Source organism: Microcaecilia unicolor, chromosome 3, assembly GCF_901765095.1.
Source record: "Microcaecilia unicolor chromosome 3, aMicUni1.1, whole genome shotgun sequence".
Classification (NCBI taxonomy): domain Eukaryota; kingdom Metazoa; phylum Chordata; class Amphibia; order Gymnophiona; family Siphonopidae; genus Microcaecilia; species Microcaecilia unicolor.
In genome coordinates, this window is record NC_044033.1 from 397140238 (window position 1) to 397160741 (window position 20504).

At 41.7% G+C, this 20504-nt stretch overlaps 1 protein-coding gene across 2 annotated transcripts in view; it reads right to left on the reverse strand.

The window, feature by feature from the left end:
- Nucleotides 1–14789: 14789 nt before the first annotated feature.
- The window catches only part of EFHC1 (EF-hand domain containing 1), a 123710-nt gene continuing 117995 nt past the window's right edge, over nt 14790–20504 (reverse strand). Inside the window, exon 11 of one of the 2 annotated variants that reach the window (XM_030198728.1) lies at nt 14790–15022. In XM_030198728.1, the coding sequence (XP_030054588.1) occupies nt 14951–15022 (72 nt within the window). In that variant the 3' untranslated portion in view covers nt 14790–14950. The remainder of the gene's footprint in view (nt 15023–20504) is intronic. The other variant, XM_030198729.1, reaches the window with a different exon arrangement.

Sequence of the window (20504 nt, forward strand, 5' to 3'; positions counted from 1 at the left end):
CATCTGCTAAGTTATGACCTGTTGGCGGGCTCGAATCTGAGTGGTGAGTGCGACTACAGCATTTGCTCTTGGCACAGGGAGAAAGGCATGCATCTTCTGAGTATCTAGCAGGGCTCCAATGAACTCCAATTGCTGAACTAGAAGCAGATGGAACTTGGGGTAGTTTTAAACAAACCCTAGTAGCTCTAGCACATGAATAGTTCTCCTCATGGACTCCTGAGCACCGTCCTTCAACATGTTCTTTATCTGCCAATCATCCACATACAGAAACAGATGGACTCCCAGTCTGTGAAGCAATGCTGCTTCTACTGCTAGACATTTGGTGAAAACCCTGGGAGCTGACGCAAGGCCAAATGGCAGCAAGTGGTACTGAAAGTGATGTGTTCCCACCTGAAATCTGAGATACTTCATGTGGCTTGGAAGTATCAAGGTATGAGTGTAGGCATCCATTAAGTCCAGTGAGCACAGCCAATCGAGCCTGAATCATTGGGACCAGGAATTTGTTCAGGGTCCTTAGGTCTAGAATGGGACGCATCCCCTCTGTCTTCTTTGGGACAAGGAAGTACCCGGAATAGAATCCCTTCCCTTCTTCCCTAGTGAAACAGGCTCAACCGCATGGGCCTTTAGAAGGGCAGAGAGTTCCTCTGCAAGTACCTCTTTGTGATGAGAGCTGAAGCAAGATGCTCTCGGAGGACAATTTGGTGGTCTTTGACACCAATGCAGGGCGTAACCGAGATGGACTATTTGATGAACATACCGGTTGGATGTTACAAGGAGTCACCTTTCTTGAAAAAAACTCAGCCTCCCTCCCACCACTAGGTCATGCAGATTGGTCACTGTTACAGCAGCTATGGTCTGCTGGAGCCAGTCAAAAACTTTTGACTGGGGAAATAGCTGGGCCTTAGGTGCACGCTGTTGATAAGAGCGAGTGCACTGGGATGGAGTCTTCTGAGGAGGGCATGAAGGAGTGTACCTATGCCTCTGAGAGTATTAGGGAACTCTCTTTGACTTGCCAAAAAACCTTCTGGATGAGGAGAGTGCAGAAGGTATCCAGTGGGAGAGAGTATGGATGGTATTAGTGTGCTTTTTATGAGGTCCACAACCAACTCCATCTTCTCGCCAAAAAGATTATCCCTCCGGCATGTGGCATCCGCCAACTTCTACTGGACCATTGGATTCAAGTGAGAGACGTGCAGTCATGAGAGTCTGCGCATCGCTATACTTTGGGCAGAAATCCTGGATGCCATATCACAAGTATTGTGAGCGCCCTTGGCCAGGAATTTACCATATGACTTATGCTGTTTGGCCTTCAGACGAAGAGATTTGGCCTGCTCCGGTGGGAGAGAATCCGCCAAATCAGTCATACTGCGCAGCAGGTTCTGCAAGTAGAGGCTTGTGTAGAGCTGGCATAACTGTGTATGGGACATGAGCATTGAGGCCTGATAATTTTCTACCCAAAAGAGTCCAGAGTTTGAGCTTCTGTGTCTGGGCGCACCGAAGCAAAATCTTTAGAACGTCTGGCTCGTTTGAGTGCAGATTCCACCACTAGGGCATGATGATGCAACTGCAGCTTATCAAACCCAGGGGAACTCTGGATCTAATACACCTTTTAAAAAACATTTCCATTCAATACAAACTTTTCAAGCATATCACCACTCAGAATCATTCCGTCACAATCACCCAACAATTAAAATCACTCATGTTATTACTAGAGACGTAAGTCCACGTTTCAATTAGTCTCCCCCGGCGATAACATATACTGTCAGTTTTGCCTCAATTTACCAAACAATATTGAATAATAGTATATGTTAGAGTCTAATTCATGTTCGCTCTATCTCCTCAGAGCTTACAGAAGCTCTGAGGAGATTCCAACCTGGATCTTGCAGCAAGTGTTGTAATGTATTTGCTTTGCATTGTTCCAGATCCACAGCAGCATGCAGTTTTATTTTGACAACTTTTTTTTTTTTTTTTACATCTTACAAGCTGATGATTAGGCTCTGTGAGTTAAAATTTTACTCAAAATGAAGTTACATAAGAACGTAAGTGTTGCCATACTGGGACAGACTGAAGGTCCCAAGCCCTGCATCCTGTTTCCAAAAGTGGCCAATCCAGTTACAAGATCCCAAAGCAGTACAGTACATTTTATGCTGCTTATCTTTGAATATAAGCAGTGAATTTTCAGCTATTCAAACCTTTTTTAAACTCTGCTAAGCTATCTGCTTTTACTATATCCTCTGGCAATGAATGTCAGAGTTTAATTATACATTGAGTGGATAATTATTTTCTCCAATTTGTTTTAAATGTATTTCTTTGTAGCTTCATTGTGTGCTCCTTAATCCTAGTATTTTTGGAAAGAGTAAACAAGCGATTCATGTCTATCCATTCCACTCCATTCATTATAGAAAAAGAGCAACAATCTCAATAGTGAACTTCAGCAAACATTTACAGGTGAAACTCCAAGTATTCTTAGAGGTATGTAAAACAGAACAAAACAGAAAAGAGGAGGGGAGAAAGAAAGAAAAAAAAGTCCAGTCCAAGTGTTTATAACTTGTCATTCAAGGGTCCCCAAATCTTTGTCCATTTAGGAAGGGTTCTATGCCGAACTGCAGGAAGATATGTATAGATACACATATAATGCAACTTACTAAACCATCTATTCACTGATGGCACCTCCGAGGACTTCCAGGAACCTGCAAGAACCAGCCGAGCAACACTGACACAAAAACCCACCAAAGCTACTCTAGCAGGTATAACCTTGTTAAGTAAAAAAAAAACCCCCAGGGTACCTAAAAGCCAGTGAGCAATTTAATTCGAAAGCAGACACCCTTCCAAAAGGCCTGAGCCTTGGGACATATCCACCAATATGAAAAAGTATACCCACTTCTGAGCAGCCATGCCAGCAAAAAGGAGAGACAGTTGGGTACTACTACTACTACTTTACATTTCATTAGCGCTACTAGGGTTACGCAGCGCTGTACAGTTTAACAAAAAAGGACAGTCCCTGCTCAAAGGACGAAATGACAAGTTGGGGCATTCTAGATTTCTTGAATAGTGGTTAGGTGCCAAAGGCGACATTGAAGAGATGGGCTTTGAGCAAGGATTTGAAGATGGGCAGGGAGGGGGCCTGGCGTATGGGCTCAGGGAGTTTATTCCAAGCATGGGGTGAGGCGAGGCAGAAAGGGCAGAGCCTGGAGTTGGCGGTGGTGAAGGGTACTGAAAGGAGGGATTTGTCTTGAGAGCGGAGGTTACGGGTAGGAACGTAAGGGGAGATGAGGGTAGAGAGGTAAGGAGGGGCTGCAGATCGAGTGCATTTGTAGGTTAGAAGGAGAAGCTTGAACTGTATGCAGTACCTGATCAGAAGCCAGTGAAGTGATTTGAGGAGAGGGGTGATGTGAGTATATCGGTTCAGGCGGAAGTTAAGACGTGCAGCAGAGTTCTGAACGGACTGAAGGGGGGATAAGTGGCAAAGTGGGAGGCCAGTGAGGAGTAGGTTGCAGTAGTCAAGGCGAGAGGTAATGAGAGAGTGGATGAGAGTTCGGGTGGTGTGCCCAGAGAGGAAAGGGTGAATTTTGCTAATGTTGTAGAGGAAGAAGCGACAGGTCTTGGCTATCTGCTGGATATGCGCAGAGAAGGAGAGGGAGGAGTCAAAGATGACTCCAAGGTTGCGGGCAGATGAGACGGGGACGATGAGGGTGTTGTCAACTGAGATAGAGAGTGGAGGGAGAAGAGAAGTGGGTTTGGGTGGGAAGACAATAAGCTCGTACTTGGCCATGTTCAGCTGCAGGTGGCGGTTGGACACCATCTGTACAGCTTATTTGGAGTGAGGTACCAGGAGTATACCATTTTAACATAGTTTTCCTGGATAAATGATGAAATTGCCAACTCAGTGCAGCAAGGCTTCAATTAACACTCAATCCTCATCAGGATAAACCACTTTAAGGTCTCTGCCCCAGTGATCCCTATGAGCAGGCCCAGGTGCGTCCGCCTCACTCAAAGATCTATATAAGGCAGTTATCAAGAATTTAGTGTTATGAAAATCCTCACATATATCTTCAAGATCTGTCACCTTAGACAGGCTACCCGATATCTCCCTCTTAGCGAATAAGTGCCTTAATTGTAAGTAGGCAAACTTATGGGAGGGAGGGAGAAGATAGGTCTGTGCCAATGCTTCAAATGTTTGCAATTTTAAGTCATCGTCATACAGGTCACCCCAGACAGAAAGCCCCCTGACTATCCCAAAATTTAAAGACAGTGGAGGTGAGTCCCCGGGGAAATAAAGGGTTATATAGTATGGGGTAAATCTTGACAATTGAAAATCTGCCTCCTTATACCATCCCACAAGCGCAAAGTATGCATGGTAAGAGTACTAGCAGAAGAGAGGGAGGCTCTATATTGCTGAGGAAGCCAGAGAAGATGCCTCAAAGTAACCTCCCTTGCCAGTGCCTGCTCAATAGCCAACTACAGCTTAGATGAATGCAGATGGCTCATTCTATGGCCGCCCTCACCTGTGCAGCTCTATAATTAAAAGAAACATTGGGAACCCCTAAGACACCTCGCTGTCTACTTCTATAAGGAATCTTTATGGAAAAACTGAGGACACTTATCAGACCAGACAAACCGACAGAAGTCGGCCTGCAGCGTTTTCAGAAATGTAGTGGGGACTGCAATAGGGAGAACTTGGAAAGCATAAAGCAGTCTATGGAGAGCCATCATTTTCAAGTTAACCAAGTAAGATCCCAAGCCTTTCCACTGCAAAAAAAAAATCCTCCCTCAAAGATTTACTAAGCCTGGGATAGTTAGATGAAAACAGAGCGGATGACCGAGCCTCTTAAGAGCCTTCACCAGAGGCTCCAAATACAAAGCAAAAAGAAGCGGAGACAGAGGGCATCCGTGACATGTACCTCTCTCCAACCCCAAAAAGGTGGAATTTCCCCCATTAATCCTCACACAAGCCCTTGACTCAGTATAAAGACCCCAAATCTAACCCATGAAATACCCTACAAATCCTATTCATAACACCCTCTAAAAAGACCCAATGAACCCTATCAAAAGCCTTTTCAGCGTCCATCCCCAAGAGAAACAGTAGATAAGAACAGGTATTGTCAAAATTAATCAAGTTGACCACCTATCGAATATTGTCAGATACCTGGTCAGGGTGAACCAATGATAGCAAAATAGGCCCCAGATATAGAGCAAGCACTTTGGTAAAATTTTAACATCAGCATTCAGTACTGAGATGGGGCGATAGAAAGAACACTCCACAGGGTCCTTGCCCTCCTTTGGAATCACTGTAATCCATGCCTCACTCATAGTGTCCGGCATCAGGTCCCCCTGTCTCAGCCGATTAAACACCTCTGAAAGGAGCAGAGCCAGCTCACCAGCAAAGGCCTTATAGTATTCCACCAGGAAACCGTCCATCTCTGGGGACTTCCCGGAAGACAAAGATTGAATTGCCTTGACAAAGCAAGAAGACAATTGCAGGAACATTCTCTTGGTCAGAATTCTCCGGGACACCCTGAATACGCAGATTATTCCTGCATCCTCTAATTTCAATGTCATCAAGCTTACAGCAGAGCTCTTCACACTGACTGCCATGGGACTCACAATGTGTCTTGACTGCAAACAGCGCCTTCTGGTTGTCGAGCCGAGACCCCACTGCTTCCACTCAGCCACTCAAATCTTTGACATCCTGATGAAGCAACTCCATTTTGTCAGTGATCTCCTTTTTCATCTCCCGGAGCTCATACTCAGATCCACAAAGCAACGCTGGAGCTCCGGGCTTACTCTGATGCCGCCTGTAGTCTCCTTTTGGATTTCCATGCCAGCCTTTCCACTCTTGCCCTCCTCCACACCCGATCCCAGCATTTTATAGTTCTTAATGGCCTCTCAAAGCTCAACTTGCTTCAACTTCTGCGCCATCAGTGTAAAAGCATGTACTCTCAAGCAAGGCAAGGAGCAAACAGTTGCCTACGAGGGGGGATATGCTGGAGTACTGACTTGGAAAAATTACTCCACTCCACGATTTCCAACTGCTCCAGTTGTGGTTTACCATGCAGCAGCTTCTAGCTTCAGCCGACAGCTTGGAGTCTCTTACTCCCTTTGGCCTGTTATATATTCAGCGGCTAACCTTGGTTGAAGACACCTAGCTCCAGCTCTGGCTGTAACTTCTACTCCAAATCAACTTCCTGAACTGCCCCAGTTGCAGCTTCTCTGGGAGTCCAGTCTTTAATCCTTTTCTATATGCACAGCTTTTAACTTTATACTTCTTTGCTCTGCAATTTTCTACAGCCAGCTTCTCAACAGAAGCTCCATTTCCAGCTCCACTCCCAGGGTCTGGACCAGCTTTCTTTGGCTGCTCTAGTATCGACAGCAATCACGTTTGCACAAAAGCTCTCTCTGCTTCTAACCAGCTTCTGCTGATTACTGTCAGGTACAGATTGTAGCTCAATCAAGCTTTCAGCTTTCAACACTCTGCTGTTCATAGCTCAATCTGAAGCCACAACACACTTTTAAACCGTTTTTTCCTCTTCCACCTTGCCAACTTTCCTGGCTAGGTGTGGTTTATATAACAGTCCTGTACACACTCTGCTGCATTTCTGTGGCCCCTCCAGGCCATTATTCCTGTGCACTCCAAACCAGAGTTTATTTGCTGCACTACAGCCCAGCACACGTTTCCAAAACCCCAGAGAAAAGAAAAAAACATGCTTGTCCAGGCTTACTAACTCTTTTATTGTCCCTAAACTCTCTAAGGCAGAGCTAATCTCCTTAGCCTTTATACAGAGCCCCCCCCCCCAACTATACAGAGGCCCCCAGCCCTGAAGATATGTGGACTGTCTCTTCTGTAAAGAAATAAAAATCCCCAAGCTGCCACCACATGTGGCGGTTGGCTACAGGATTTCACGAACACTAAAAAAAAAAAAAGGGGTAAGAATAAACAAAAGAATTCATTATTACTATGTTCTAACCTACAAAAGTCTGTTGCATCACAGCTTAGTGCAGTGCTATCAGTTTACTTGTCAAACCCTAAACACAATGTTACTGTTCCAAATACAGTCCAACACAGGCTTGCCTTCAGCCTGGACACACATCTGAGTCTTCAAGGTAATCGTAGACCTTCCTATCTTAATTGTCTTTCCCACATAGACTCTGGAGATATTAGCTTAGGGGCCACTCTGCTTCCCTGAGCCTTCCCCAGGTACTCTAGCCCAGCCAACTCCTTGGGAGGATTCCTTCTCTCACAGCCTTCCTCCAGGAGACCTCTTGCGCTCTGACGGACTCAGGGCATTTAACCTTCCTTCCCTCTGAGCCTCGCCTTCAGACTCAGGACCTGCTTTGGCAGTTTAGCACCACCTGCTTTCAGGCAGCTAAACTGTGCCCTCTTAGCACAACCTGCTTGTAAGGTGGTTAACCTGTACCTTCAGTGAGGGAGTGTTCCTAGGGACACCTGCCACTATACCACTCACTCCCTCACACACCCTCTGATCACCCATCCATCTATCCTTTTTTCTCACCCCTCTCTCCTCTTCCCCATAAGACTAGCTTTACAATGCTTTTATGTTATCATCTGTTCATTTCTGAATTCTGATCATAAGAAGAAGGGTTACCTTTGAAAGCTCATCGAAAAATGTATTGTTAGCCCAATTTAAAAAAGTATCATCTTATTTTATTTGTTTTGTTTTATTTCTATTTATTACCTTAAAAAAAAAAATTTGAAACCGTATTAAAAGCTCAAAACAAAGGGCAGGAGCATACTATGGACCAGATCACAACCAATAAGAAACTGGAATCTAGACTGTCTCAACGTCAATGGGAAACAGTTCTAGAAAAAAAATTCAAATTCTAGATTCAAACCAAAGAGTGTTGAAAGATAACCAAATAGAATTTGACTTCAGATAATACATTGCTTAGAAGAAGCAACAGAATCAATGTGTGTGTAACCCATGGTTTGTTTAAGATCATGATAGCGCGAGTCCCAGGGGAGTGACTGGAGGACAAAGGGTATGTATGGGAAGCCTCTGGTTCTGCATCTTGATACAGTATCAGCTCTGGGAGTTGGAGCTAGGAGTTACTGATAGTTCCCCTGCCAGATGACCCATAGTAAGAGAACGGGAAGTCCTGTAGCATTGTGGCCAGTGGATTGATTACCTGGAAAGAAAGCTGTTATATTGCAACAGCCATTATAGGAGCCAGAAACTCGGCAGATTGGGGAGTCCAGCCGTAACTGTGGCTCGAGTGGAATTGTATAATACCCATGGCTGATAGTAAGACCTTCAGGGTGGCAGCCCAAAGGGAGTATGCAGTTACTGGAAGGCCAGCCTGAATGGTATTTGAAGTACATCAGGAATGTGAAATCCGCTTTGGGTTCTAACTGAGCTGCAGGACAGGCATGAGGGTTAAGAATGTGCATTAGCCCAGATATGTATTATTGCTTATGATCACCTGGAGAGCAATATGAATTACAATTGACTGTAAGAAGACCAATGCAGTGGAAACCATCAGTTAAAGGTTAATAAATGTTCCGGTTCTTTTAATCCTCTGAGTGTTGTGTGGTTCCTGAGTGGATGAGCTGACGGGCCAGAGTGAGTAAGTGATAAAACATGAAGTGCCTCTCAAGACCCTTCTAACCCAGGATAGCAGGGCCGGGTTACATGTGGAAAAAGCAGCCAGATCCTGAAATCCTCACAACATGGGTGACATAATTCAATGGAGCCTGGCGCAGGAACCTTACCCCAGTACTGATACACATAACGTTTTGAGCGAGTTCAGCTGTGCATGTGCGCTATTTCCTATCTGTTGCTCTTACTCAAGATCATGGTACTCTTACATTTTCTGCAAAGCAATTAAGACATGTTTTCTTTGGCATTCCCAACACTTTTTCTCAGTTTTGCTGAATATTTGGTGTATAAAGTTCCTCTTGTTCTTATGCAGTATTCTACCCACTAGTTCCTTTCATTAGGATTTTGGGGCATTTTTTCAAGTTTCCTTTATTTTTTCCATTGGCTCAGTGTAGACATTTCCCCCTGGATTCTATATAGTGTGCTTAATTTAGGCACGAATCAGCATGGATCCTATAACATCATGCATAACTTAATTGGCTTAACAAGCTAATGAACACTGATAACAGTACTTAATGAACACTAATTGGCACCAATTAGAATTTAGGCGCACGACTCGCTAAGTGTATTCTGTAATGATGTGCGCGGAACTTCTAACATGCTGAGGCAAAAAGGGGCATGGTTATGGGTGGGGAAATGGGCATTTCATCGGCATTCCAAAATTTATGCACCTAGTTGTAGAATACAGTCCAGTGTGCTGAGACAAGGCTACATTCCAGATATATAGAATGAAGCAGCAAAACCCTAAACTACATCTCCCAGAATGCATTTCCAGTCCCAGCAGTGAGAGCCCAGGGGATAGGCAAGCTGGCCATATACCGTCTCTGACCACAAGAGGGAGGGAGAATGAAGGAGCCCAGTTCCCCTGGACCCGCAATCAGTATATCGTGCTGCCCACCTGTAATAGGGAGGGGTGGGGTGGGGTGAGAAGCAGGAGGAGGATTGGATAGATTGGATGGAAGAGTGGGGTTAATCAGGCTGAGCAGGAAGAAGAAACCAGAATGGAATGGGAGCTTGAGAGCCTGGGGAGAGCAGCACCTGAAGGTTTGAAAATCCCTATTGTTTTGAAAGTTATTTTGATTGAAACCTGCTTAAAGAGAGAAGCCTGTTTTCTTTTGGGTTAGACCTGTTTGCTGTGGGGAAACCCTGACTGTTGGGGGAGGTTGCTGGAAGAGTTACAAGCTTGGTTCCCCCCAAGCTGCACCCTGATTATTTTGGAAGGACTATGTGGCATCTGAAAGACTTGTTTGGGCAGGAGGGGGAAACCCTGCTTGGAGGCAAGTACTGATTTTGCTACTGACTTTGCAAAGGAGGGATTTTCAAAGGACTATTGCAGCCCTTCCAGAAAGGGGCAGAGACTTTGTGTTTGCTGGCTTGTACACTAAGAGAGGCAGAACAGCCCTGCCGAGAAAGCCCTAACCCAGGGCTCTGGACTGAAGTGTTTGTAATTGACTTGAAAAATAAAAGAATATTTTAAAGTATCCACTGGTGGCAATTTGTGGAGATCTGTCTATTCGTGGGAAGGCGGCTTCCTTCCCCCCACATACCCGTTTACAGTGCGTAAATTTAAGTGCTGAGATTTACACCAGGTTTTCATTGGTGTAAATGGATGCGCGCAGATATCGGTTCTGAAAGATCAACTAAGCATATTCTATAATCAGCATCTAAATCTAGGTGCTGATTATAGAATACGCTTGGCACTGATTTCAGCACCAATTTTTTTAGGTGCCATATATTGAATCTCCTTTATGTTTTATTGAGGACAAAGTCAAATACAAACATCAACAAAGAAGAAAATCAGCACTCATCAAAGTTTTATAATATAACCCCCACACCCCCCAACCCTACTACCCCACAAACTAGTAGCCTAAGAACAGAAGGCATGTGCTTTTATAACCTTCTGAAATTACATGGAGGAAGAGAAAACATGGAATTCATATACCTTAAGTGTTTAATTTCCACATCATGATCCCTGAAGCGTGTCAAAGGGAATTCAGCACCCCACTATGAGCTCTAGATGATAAGGACTGTATATAATTGGCCCACATCAATAAAAAAAGATTTCTTATACTTAAGAGAAGTCCTAGCCACATTTATTTTACATCAGCATCAAAGTAAGAAATTTGTTATGCTAGGCTCAATAGGAGGGTGATTCAGGTGCTGTCCACACTTAATTTTTTTGCCAACCATCCTGCTTTCTGAATTAATTGGCAGCCTCCCCTGCGCTGCAGTCCAAAGACCTCAAAATGGACTAAAAAAATCTCACTGGAGAAACCGGTATAGAAGATTGCAATATCTTCTCCAAATGCAATATCACAGATTTCCAGAAGGCTTACATGCTTGGGCATGACCAAAACATGTGAAACATTGAGTTTATTTCTAAATGGAATTTCTGACAAAGAGGTGAATCTACCCTCTCCATTTTGAATAGTTGTTCCTGAGTTAAGTAAGCTGTATTATAGTACGCAAAATTGTCATTTTCTTAAATCTGCAATTATAGCTAAGACTTGGGATTCCCGTAATTAAAGCTAGGAGATCCAGTGTGTTATTTGATCTTTATAAATAGTCTGCACATCTTTTTAGTGTTAGGTCCAACATGTCACGCCTTGGGGAATTTGTAACAATATTTTATGTAATGCTGAAACCGAAAAGCACTGTTCCCCTGTGCCTGCCAAAAATTCTTGAAACTTGGTGCTATGTGTGGCCTGAACAGCCTCTAAATTCAAAGAGACATAATGAGAGAGTTGTCAGTATGCAAAAATCTCACACTTGAGTCAACGTTCCATCTCCCAATTGAGCAAGAGGTTTCAATCTTCCATTATCCCCTAACACATGACTTAAATAATGTATACTGTGAGCACCCCAATGTCGAAAAGTTCCATTATCCATGCCAGGGTTAAATGATGCATTACTTTGACTAGGGAGTAAGTCAGAAACTTCAGCTGATATTCTCCAATATCCTGTACGTTCCCGCCAAAGATCAGATAAAGGACGCAATAGGATACTATCCAGCTTATTTTCGAAAGAGAAAGACGCCCATATTTTGACCCAAATCTGGAGATGGGCGTCTTTCTCCCGTGGGCGAACAAATCGGTATGATTGAAAGCCGATTTTGGTCGTCTCCAACTGCACTCCATCGCAGGAACAAACAAAGTGGACAGGGGAATGTCGGAGGTGTGGTGAAGGCGGGACTGGGGCATGGTTATCGGCCGAGGAGAGATGGGCGTCTTTAGCTGATAATCGAAACAAGAAGGGCGTTTTGGACGAGAATTGTATACAACCAACGTGGAAACTCCATTCTAAGTAACGGGATCCTGCCATGTAAGTTAAGAGGAAGATGTCTCTAGCCCAACAGGGTTTCAGACATAGTCTGAAGTAGAATGTCTATATTTAAATGGTAGATTTGTGAAGTATGCATACTGTATGCCCAAATATCGAAAAGCACGGTCAGCCCCTTTAAGAGGGAAATGACCCTGCCACGATGTCCTGACCTGGTCCTGAGAGGCTAGGTTTAAGTAAAACAATCATTTGAGCTATTTGTAGGGAATCCAGCATTCGCTTTGTAGTAATGATATTGGTATACATCGACACCAAGTTTGAGCCTATAGCTGTTGACAGAATTTTGTAAAATTCAGCCCTAAAGCCACCTGTCCCTGGTGCTTTACCAAGTGCACTATTTTGAATCATGAATTGAACTTCCTCTAAAGTAATGGAGACATTTAAGGGTGCACTCTGTGATAAAGACAGAGGGTAAATCTAAATTGTCCAGGTAGAGAGATCCTTGGTCTGTTGGGCCATAAAGAGTCTCATAGTAATCTCTAAAAATTTTATTAATTTCTACGTCTGAATGTCTCTATCCATGATCAGTAGATCAGTTTTGTTGGAGTAAGAATAAGGTATTGATTGGAACTTGGTTTTTGAACAATTTTTGGTTTTACCATAAGTGTGTATAATATATTTATATACACCTTTGATAGTTTTACCCTTGACGCAGCCTGAGGGCGAAACGTGGCCACGTCGGGTATTGTTCCAATAAACCTTTTTGACCTTATTCTGCTTTTCTGTTTGTTTATAAAAGTGTAGACAGGACACTAACTCTTTCTTTCATGCTTTATGGGACTGTCCGAAAACTAACCATTTCTGGAGGGAAATTTCAAGGTATATGGAACAGTTATTAGATCGGGTGTTGCCATTTTCCTTGGAGGGATGGTTGCTCAACAAATATGAAAATTTCAGAATACATAATCGTGCACAAGTATTATTGTTGTGTAAAGTGGAAGCTGTAGGTAAACGGGTCATTATGAGCGTTTGGGTGGGGGAGGTAGCCCATTCCTTTTGGGCTTGGAGAAATCGATTACATGATATGATGATGCTGGAAAAAAGGCATGCTAGAGGCTCTCCTAAGCGCTGGAAGGCCTTTTTAGCAGTATGGGGGGTATATGTAGAGTCCCTTTCGCATAGGGTTAGGAGTCTGATATTGAATACCTCTTAAGAGGCACTTTCAGTTATTGGTCGTCTAGGTGAACTGCTGGATTACCCTCACTGTCATTGTGTATTGATACTTTTGACCTGGACGCAGGTATTGACCGCGCGCACCTTGCCCTAGAATGTAGATTTGAATATTTTTTTTGGGGGGTGGGCTTATAGGTGGGGGTATAAGGTAGAATATGAGGTTATGAGGTTACCATTTATATTGAATTCTGTGGCTTACACATGTTATGTTCATTAAGATCATTTGTAATATATCATCATTAAAAATTGTTGAATCTTAATGAGGTCAGAGGAATACCACAAAAGAGAAAGTTACAGTAGTCTACTCTAAGCGGGTAATGACCAGGGAAAGAATAAGAGTACAGATACCAGAAGGAGAGAGACATGGCTTATCTGATCGAATATGTTGAAGAGCAAAAAAGAATGATTGTACAGTTTTGTCAATGTGGTATTTAAAAGTGAGTTTGGAATCAAAAATCACTCCCAGAACGTGAACCTTATCAACAAAGGACAATGTCTGATCTTAGAGAAGTGGAAGGGAAGGAACGGTGGCAGTAGGGGTTCGGAATGTGTAGTGCTTCAGTCTTAGAAACGTTGAGGGAAGCCTATGATCTTTCAGCCAGGTGGTAACCTGTAGTAGACAAGAATTCAGGGAAGAGGCATCTTTAGCTTCTGGCTAAATGACTGCAGGATTTGGATGCCATCCACATAAGGGCTGGAACCGTTAGTCTGGATAAGCAGGAAAAAGGTGAAATGAACATAAGATTGGGATAAGTATGGAGCCCTGGGGTAAGGTATAAGGGTTAGTGGATGTGAGGCGACCAGAGACCAGTTTAAAGGAGCGGTGACGTAAGTAATGCAAATCATGATAGAACAGTATCAGAAATGCCCATGGTAGAAAGTCGAGAGTAGCAGATCATGATCGATCATAACAAAAGCGGATGAGAGATCTAATGATACAAGAACTATAGAAAACTTGTAGTCTAGAGAGGTGTGGATTTCATAGTAAAGAACAGTGAGAAGAGTCTTCTCACTGTTCTTTAGTCTTAGTGCTATGGGCTGCACGAAAGCCTGCTTGTCTGGGGTGTAGTGGGAATGTTTTAGCCAAGAAAAATGTTAATTGTTTGAGTACTGTTTTCTCCAATAATTTGAAGAACAGAGGTAAACTGGAGATAGGATGATAATTTTCAGGCTATTCGTAATATATGTGTGAAAGATTTGCATACAATAGAGTCACATTTATCTCAAGTATAGTCACTGTGCATATCCTGAAAAGTCACCAATCTAGCAGCACGTACCAAAGGATAGGGTTGAAAAACTTGTCCAAATGGATGAACAATATCCTCCTGCTTTTGGTTTACCCCCACTATCATTAAATCCACCAGCAATGATTATTTCTATAATGAACCCCAAAACTGAAAGATTAAAATAGCTCATTTGTTTCTTTTCCCATATTCTGTGCCTTGAGGTAAAGTGCAGGCACACTGAAGTGAGACAGTGTAGCATTCCACCTTATTTATTGGTTTGGTTTTTTTTTGAAGCGTGTTGTTTTTATATGTGGTTGTGCATTCATTTTATGTATGTTGTACTGTTATCTGCTTAGTGTTTTAGGTGGAACATAAATTAATAAAAAAAAAATATTGTCTAGGCAGTGATACATTTTCTTCTATATTTGTTTATTGGACTTCTTATTATCAGCACTTCAAAAAATCTGCATCCATCATCAGTCTCATGTGTCAGTTGTTGGTAACCACCTCTCTTTCTTTCTTTCTTTCTTTCTTTTAGAATTCTGGATAAATTTTCTGCTTGAAAGAAATTTGTTCTTCAGCACCTTGACTAGCAGCTCAGTATGTGAAAGCTTTGGTAAAGTTTTCATAATTGATCCTATTGGCTTCATCAGAAGACAGGCTAATCAGCTGGAAAAGAAACAATGAAATCAGCATGTGAGAACTGCCAATGTATAATAATACATACACAGACATACCTATCCATAATGAATTTGTATTTGTTGGATTGTCAATGCATACAGATTGATGCCATACATATTCATTGCGGTGCCTATGGGTGTCTGAGATGGTTTTGGTAAGCCCTGCATTAGCATGACATAGGGGCCCTTTAACTCAAGCATACGAATTAGCATGTGGATTTGCAAGCGCTTTTAGTGCACAAGCACTGTTAACTTCTGGCATGACAGTATATGCTAATTCACACGATAACTGCATAGCTTCTTATGGGGCAAGAAATGGGTGGGTTATTGGTAGGCCGTGGGCATAGAATCTGCATTGTAGCTAGCATATGGTACTTTATGGTGCACTGTCACTGTTGTTGTTAGCATGAAAGCACTTGCAACGTCTTAAATAGGTGTTAATAGTGAATACACTTACCACACAGAACATTTAGCACACAGTTACTATATGGGAACAACCAGTTAGCACACAGGCTTTGCACTTACCATGCATTTATTTTTGTATAAAACACATGGTAAGTGCAAATCTTTAGCACATTTAGGTAATGGGGCCCTTTTACTAATCATTTTTATAACACTACTGCCTTTATACAGTTCTGTATCGTGGTGACATATATTCTGCTACAGTATGCCTCTATTGCAAAAAGCCTACATTTCAAGTAGGTAAATAACCTAGTGTGGCACTTTTCAAACTGTGGGCTGTGACCTCTGGGTGGGCATTATACAGGCGTACGTCATGATGCACCTTGGCACGGTTGCAGGCATGGATGCAGCCCTGATCATGGGGTCATGGGTAGAAAAAGTTTGAGCAGCACTGACCTAATGGGAGATAGTGACTTGACAAGATCATAAGGCATGTTTTTTTATTTTTTGTTACATTTGTACCCCGTGCTTTCCCACTCATGGCAGGCTCAATGCGGCTTACATATTGTATACAGGTACTTATTTGTACCTGGGGCAATGGAGGGTTAAGTGACTTGCCCAGAGTCACAAGGAGCTGCCTGTGCCTGAAGTGGGAATTGAACTCAGTTCCCCAGGACCTAAGTCCACCACCCTAACCACTAGGCCACTCCTCCATGGTAGAAACAAGATCTGAACCCCCTGTTTCCCTGGCTTGTAACCCATCACTACTGTGCTACATCCTCTCATGTATAAATACCTATCCAAAAGAAGAAATAAATGTGGCAAATAGCCTATTGGTTGCAGAAGCAGTCTGAGAATCAAGGAAGACGGCAAAAATCCCAGTTCTTCCATGATACTCTTTTTTACCTTGGGCAAGTCACTTAACCCTCCACTGCCTCAGGTAGAAACTTAGAGGTTAATTTTATAAAAGTATATGCACTATTCTGTAAACATGTGCATACCTTACCTAGCATGCATTTTACAGGTACGTGTAGATATAGGTGCAGTCTGGGCAGAGAGTGGGTGGGACTCACACTTACATGCATAATTTATACATGCTATAAGTTATCTGTGTATCAGCAGGATGTAGGCACACACACATCAGCTCTATGGCTGGTGTAAGTGCTCACACCTAAGCACGCATTTTTGCAGTTAAGCTGCTATTCTGTTATTTCTTTATAGGCTTCTACCAGGCATTCAGTTATAGAATTACTCCCTTGCAGGGTAAATTTATAGCAGGGCATCTAGGCTCTAAAGGCACATAAGTGCATATGTTGCGCCTATTTTAGAAAGGCTACAAATATTGGAGCAAAGCAAAAATAGAAAACTACTAAAAACTAGAGGGCCAAATCCCATAAAGTCTAACACATAAGCTGATCTCCTTATCAAATCAATCTGGTATTTATTTGCCGGACAGTCAGAAATGCAGCTCCAACATATATTTAATTATGTCAAAGACTTAAGCATTAAAGTCATTAAAGGTCCAATTTCTAAAGTTTTTTTCCATATTTCAAAAGCCAACATCTTCAGCAATTTAATCATTAAGGGTCCCTTTTACTAAACCATGCTAGTGGTTATGGTGTGGCATTCACTAGCATGGTTTGGTAAAAGAGGCCCTAAATGTAAAGTTCTCCAGCTTGTTTTTTGAGATGAGAAGTTCAGCATGGGGACATCCATCCGACAAGAATTCACGTTTTGCAATAGCTGTTTCAAGGATGTGTCTCTATGAAAAAACACGTTAATTAACACATTCTCCAAAACAAGAAAAAAAATCTCATATAAAAATTCACTTATATAAAATTTACATCTGGCATACTCATGCTTTCAATCCCTTGCTGCTTATTCTTCAACTATGCTATAGCAAACATGGCAGTAGCATCTTTTTCAAATATCATATGATACTTCCTGAATCCCCAGCCAATCACAGAACAGGAATTCAAATTAGATCAATGTCATCCATTCGATCTCAGCATTCAGCCCATGTAGTGCTACAGTATTTAACAGAAAGATCCATCGTTGATCTTTAAAATTTAAATATCAAAGTTACCACCCTCTCACCTGACTTTAACAGAGTTTATAATCCTCCCAACAAATATCCTCCAAACTGTGTGTCTTTTGGAGCCAATAAGACACCAGCGGAACTTGCAAGTTCCCTATAGTAATTCTCGAGTCAGTCAAGCCTAGGCGAACAGGATGCACACTACACGCAACATACACTAGCTCACAAGGGCAAAGAATCATGTACACAACACTAGAGCTTCCACAGTTAGTATCCATTTTCTATTTAATACTGTAACTAGTTTGAGAGTCAATCCAGTCTGAGCCTTCCATAGTCTGAGAGCACACTGACAATGACCACATCCTCCGAGGGTATAGATAACATTATTCTCCATCATTGGTATCCATCGCTTATAGGATATCTCCCCAATATGCTTACCATGTTTATATGCAATTGTATGGAACTCTAAAAACATAGGATGCAACTGTACAACAAATGGGTTCTCATTACTTGTATAAAATATTTAACCCCAGTAGAAAACGGCAAGATGCAAACTAATTTATCATTATTCTCCTAAGATTTATATTGAAGAAGTAGATCCAGTTATGCAAATTTTGCACGCAGGTAAGTCCACCGCACAGCCATTCTAGGACAGCCATGCTCCAAAAAGCATTCAGACAACATAGTGGTATGTCCTTCAAATTCACACAGGGTAGAACATACTTGATGAAACCTCAAAAATTTGTTTCTTTCAACTGGTTTTCCAAAATAAAGTTGTGATCAACTGTCCATTCAGTTTAACAATGTATAAATCCAAGAGGAGATCTGTGACTGGGGAGATGTTATTGTAAACTAAAGATTCAAATTCAAAGAGTCCATCCAAGTAATAAATTCCTGCAAGGCTTCAACTGTGTCATTCCAAAGTAGAAATATATTATCCAGATATCTTTTCCAGACAAGCACCGATTTAAATTCATAAGCTGGATACACTAAAGTTGCTTCAAATTGAACCATGTAAAGGGTGGCCACTGACAGAGCTAAGGAGGCTCCCATGGCTACCCCACTGATTTGTTCATAGTAGTTATGATCATACAAAAAGTAATTCCTTTTGATGACTAACAGCCAAATGCAGCAAAAATTCTGATAAAATCCTTGATGTAATGTTACCTCTTTCCAGCATATTTGTAATTGTCTCTATAGCCGTATCTTGGGGAATTTGTATATATAATGACACCATATCCAAGGTAACAAGCAGAACATGTTCAGAAATATCTGGTAACTCCTCCAAAATGCGAATCATGTGAGATTAATCTTGAATAAACTGATGGTATATTTATTACTTCACTTTTCAAAAAATGATCCACAAATTGTGATAAAGGTTCAAAAATGGAATTCCTCATGGAGACTATCGGTCGGCCAGGGGGGTTGGTCAAATCTTTATGGATCTTTGGGCAAAAAATAAATATGCAGAGTGCATGGGTGAGAATTCATTAAGAACAAAGATTCTTTATTTGTTAACACACTCCAAGATAAGATGGTTTTACAATTTTAGATTTCTGATTTTAGCTCTTATACAGAATCTGTGGAAAGAATGCGATAACATAAACTATCAGTTAATTGGCATCTGGCTTCTCTATCATATTAATGAATGGATTGAAACACTGCACCCCTCCCTTATCAGCTCACAAGATCACCAAATGTTGAGCTGATTTAAGCAGATCAAGTGCTTCCAATTCAACGTTAGTCATATTCAGTTTCTTATAGGGAAATTGATGTGTCCGTTCAAGTTGCTCTAGGTTCTTCAGGACAAATCTTGAAAAGTGGCTAAAGCTGGATACATTGCTCCAGGTGAATACCAAGTACAGCAAGGATGAACAATAGAAATATCAACAGAAGGTAGATTTTGAGAAAAATATTCTTTCAATTGTAATTTCTGAGGGAGCTGAAAAAAAGCCACTCCTAGTACAAAAGGGTCATATACTGCTGCCAGTACAAAACTTAAGCTCACATTTAAAACAATTTCCTGTGCTGAAGTTAACAGACAGCTAGAGATATTTACTATTCCTGTCTCTGAATGCCTTTTGATCTGGTAGTCGTACTCGCTGCATTTCTGTCTCAATTTCTTTCTGGACCATTGGATCTGCCTCTGGTTCCCCGCTGTACTGGTAAAAAAATTACCCAAGCTATGGGATTGATGATCAGTGCCATCATTACTAATGCCATCTGAATCACCCAAGGAATCTTCAAAAGCCAATCATTTCTTTTGATCAACTGATTTGCTTTTCTTGATCCAAGGGTATAATATTTTCTGTTAATAATCATATTTGTCCTGTTTAAATTTTTTAAACATCTGTTGAATATAGTAACGAAAGGTAGACTATGTTAGCTGAAGCTCAGTAAACTGTGTTTGATATTCCTCCTGATTAGTTTTCTGCTTCAATCCAATCTCTGTATCAGCAACTTTAGATATTACCTCCAATTCAACAGATGTAGCTGTCTCAGTGATAAGAAGCATTAAATCTCTACTGCAACAGTTCAAAATTGCTATCCACTTTTCCACGAAGACTTTATCTGATGTAAACATTTTAGGTTCTTTTCAAAATCTGCAGTCCTTGAGGTATCATAGACTTCTTAATATATTGAACTAACATGCTCCCATCTAGTTCTGGATGAATAAGACATTTATGAAACTTCAACAAAATTAAGAGTTTAGTGAATTAGCCGAAGAGTCATCATCAAGGAGAGCAGGTTGTTGTAATAACTGTCAAACCTGCTCCTCCAAATATCCAGTAAAATCTGAAGCTGATTGTACCATTATCAATTTTACAAATATTGGCGCAAAGCACAAACAGAAACCTTCAAAAACCAACTAACTAGAGGACCCTTTAAAATCACCCCTCCTGCATTGCAGTAAGAAAAATATGCACATTATCCAATTAAAAAAAATGTATAACTTGCACTTATCACAGGTCAAGGTGGAACAAATAACAAATTTTATAAAACAGTGCTATTTTATAAAGGCAACAACCCC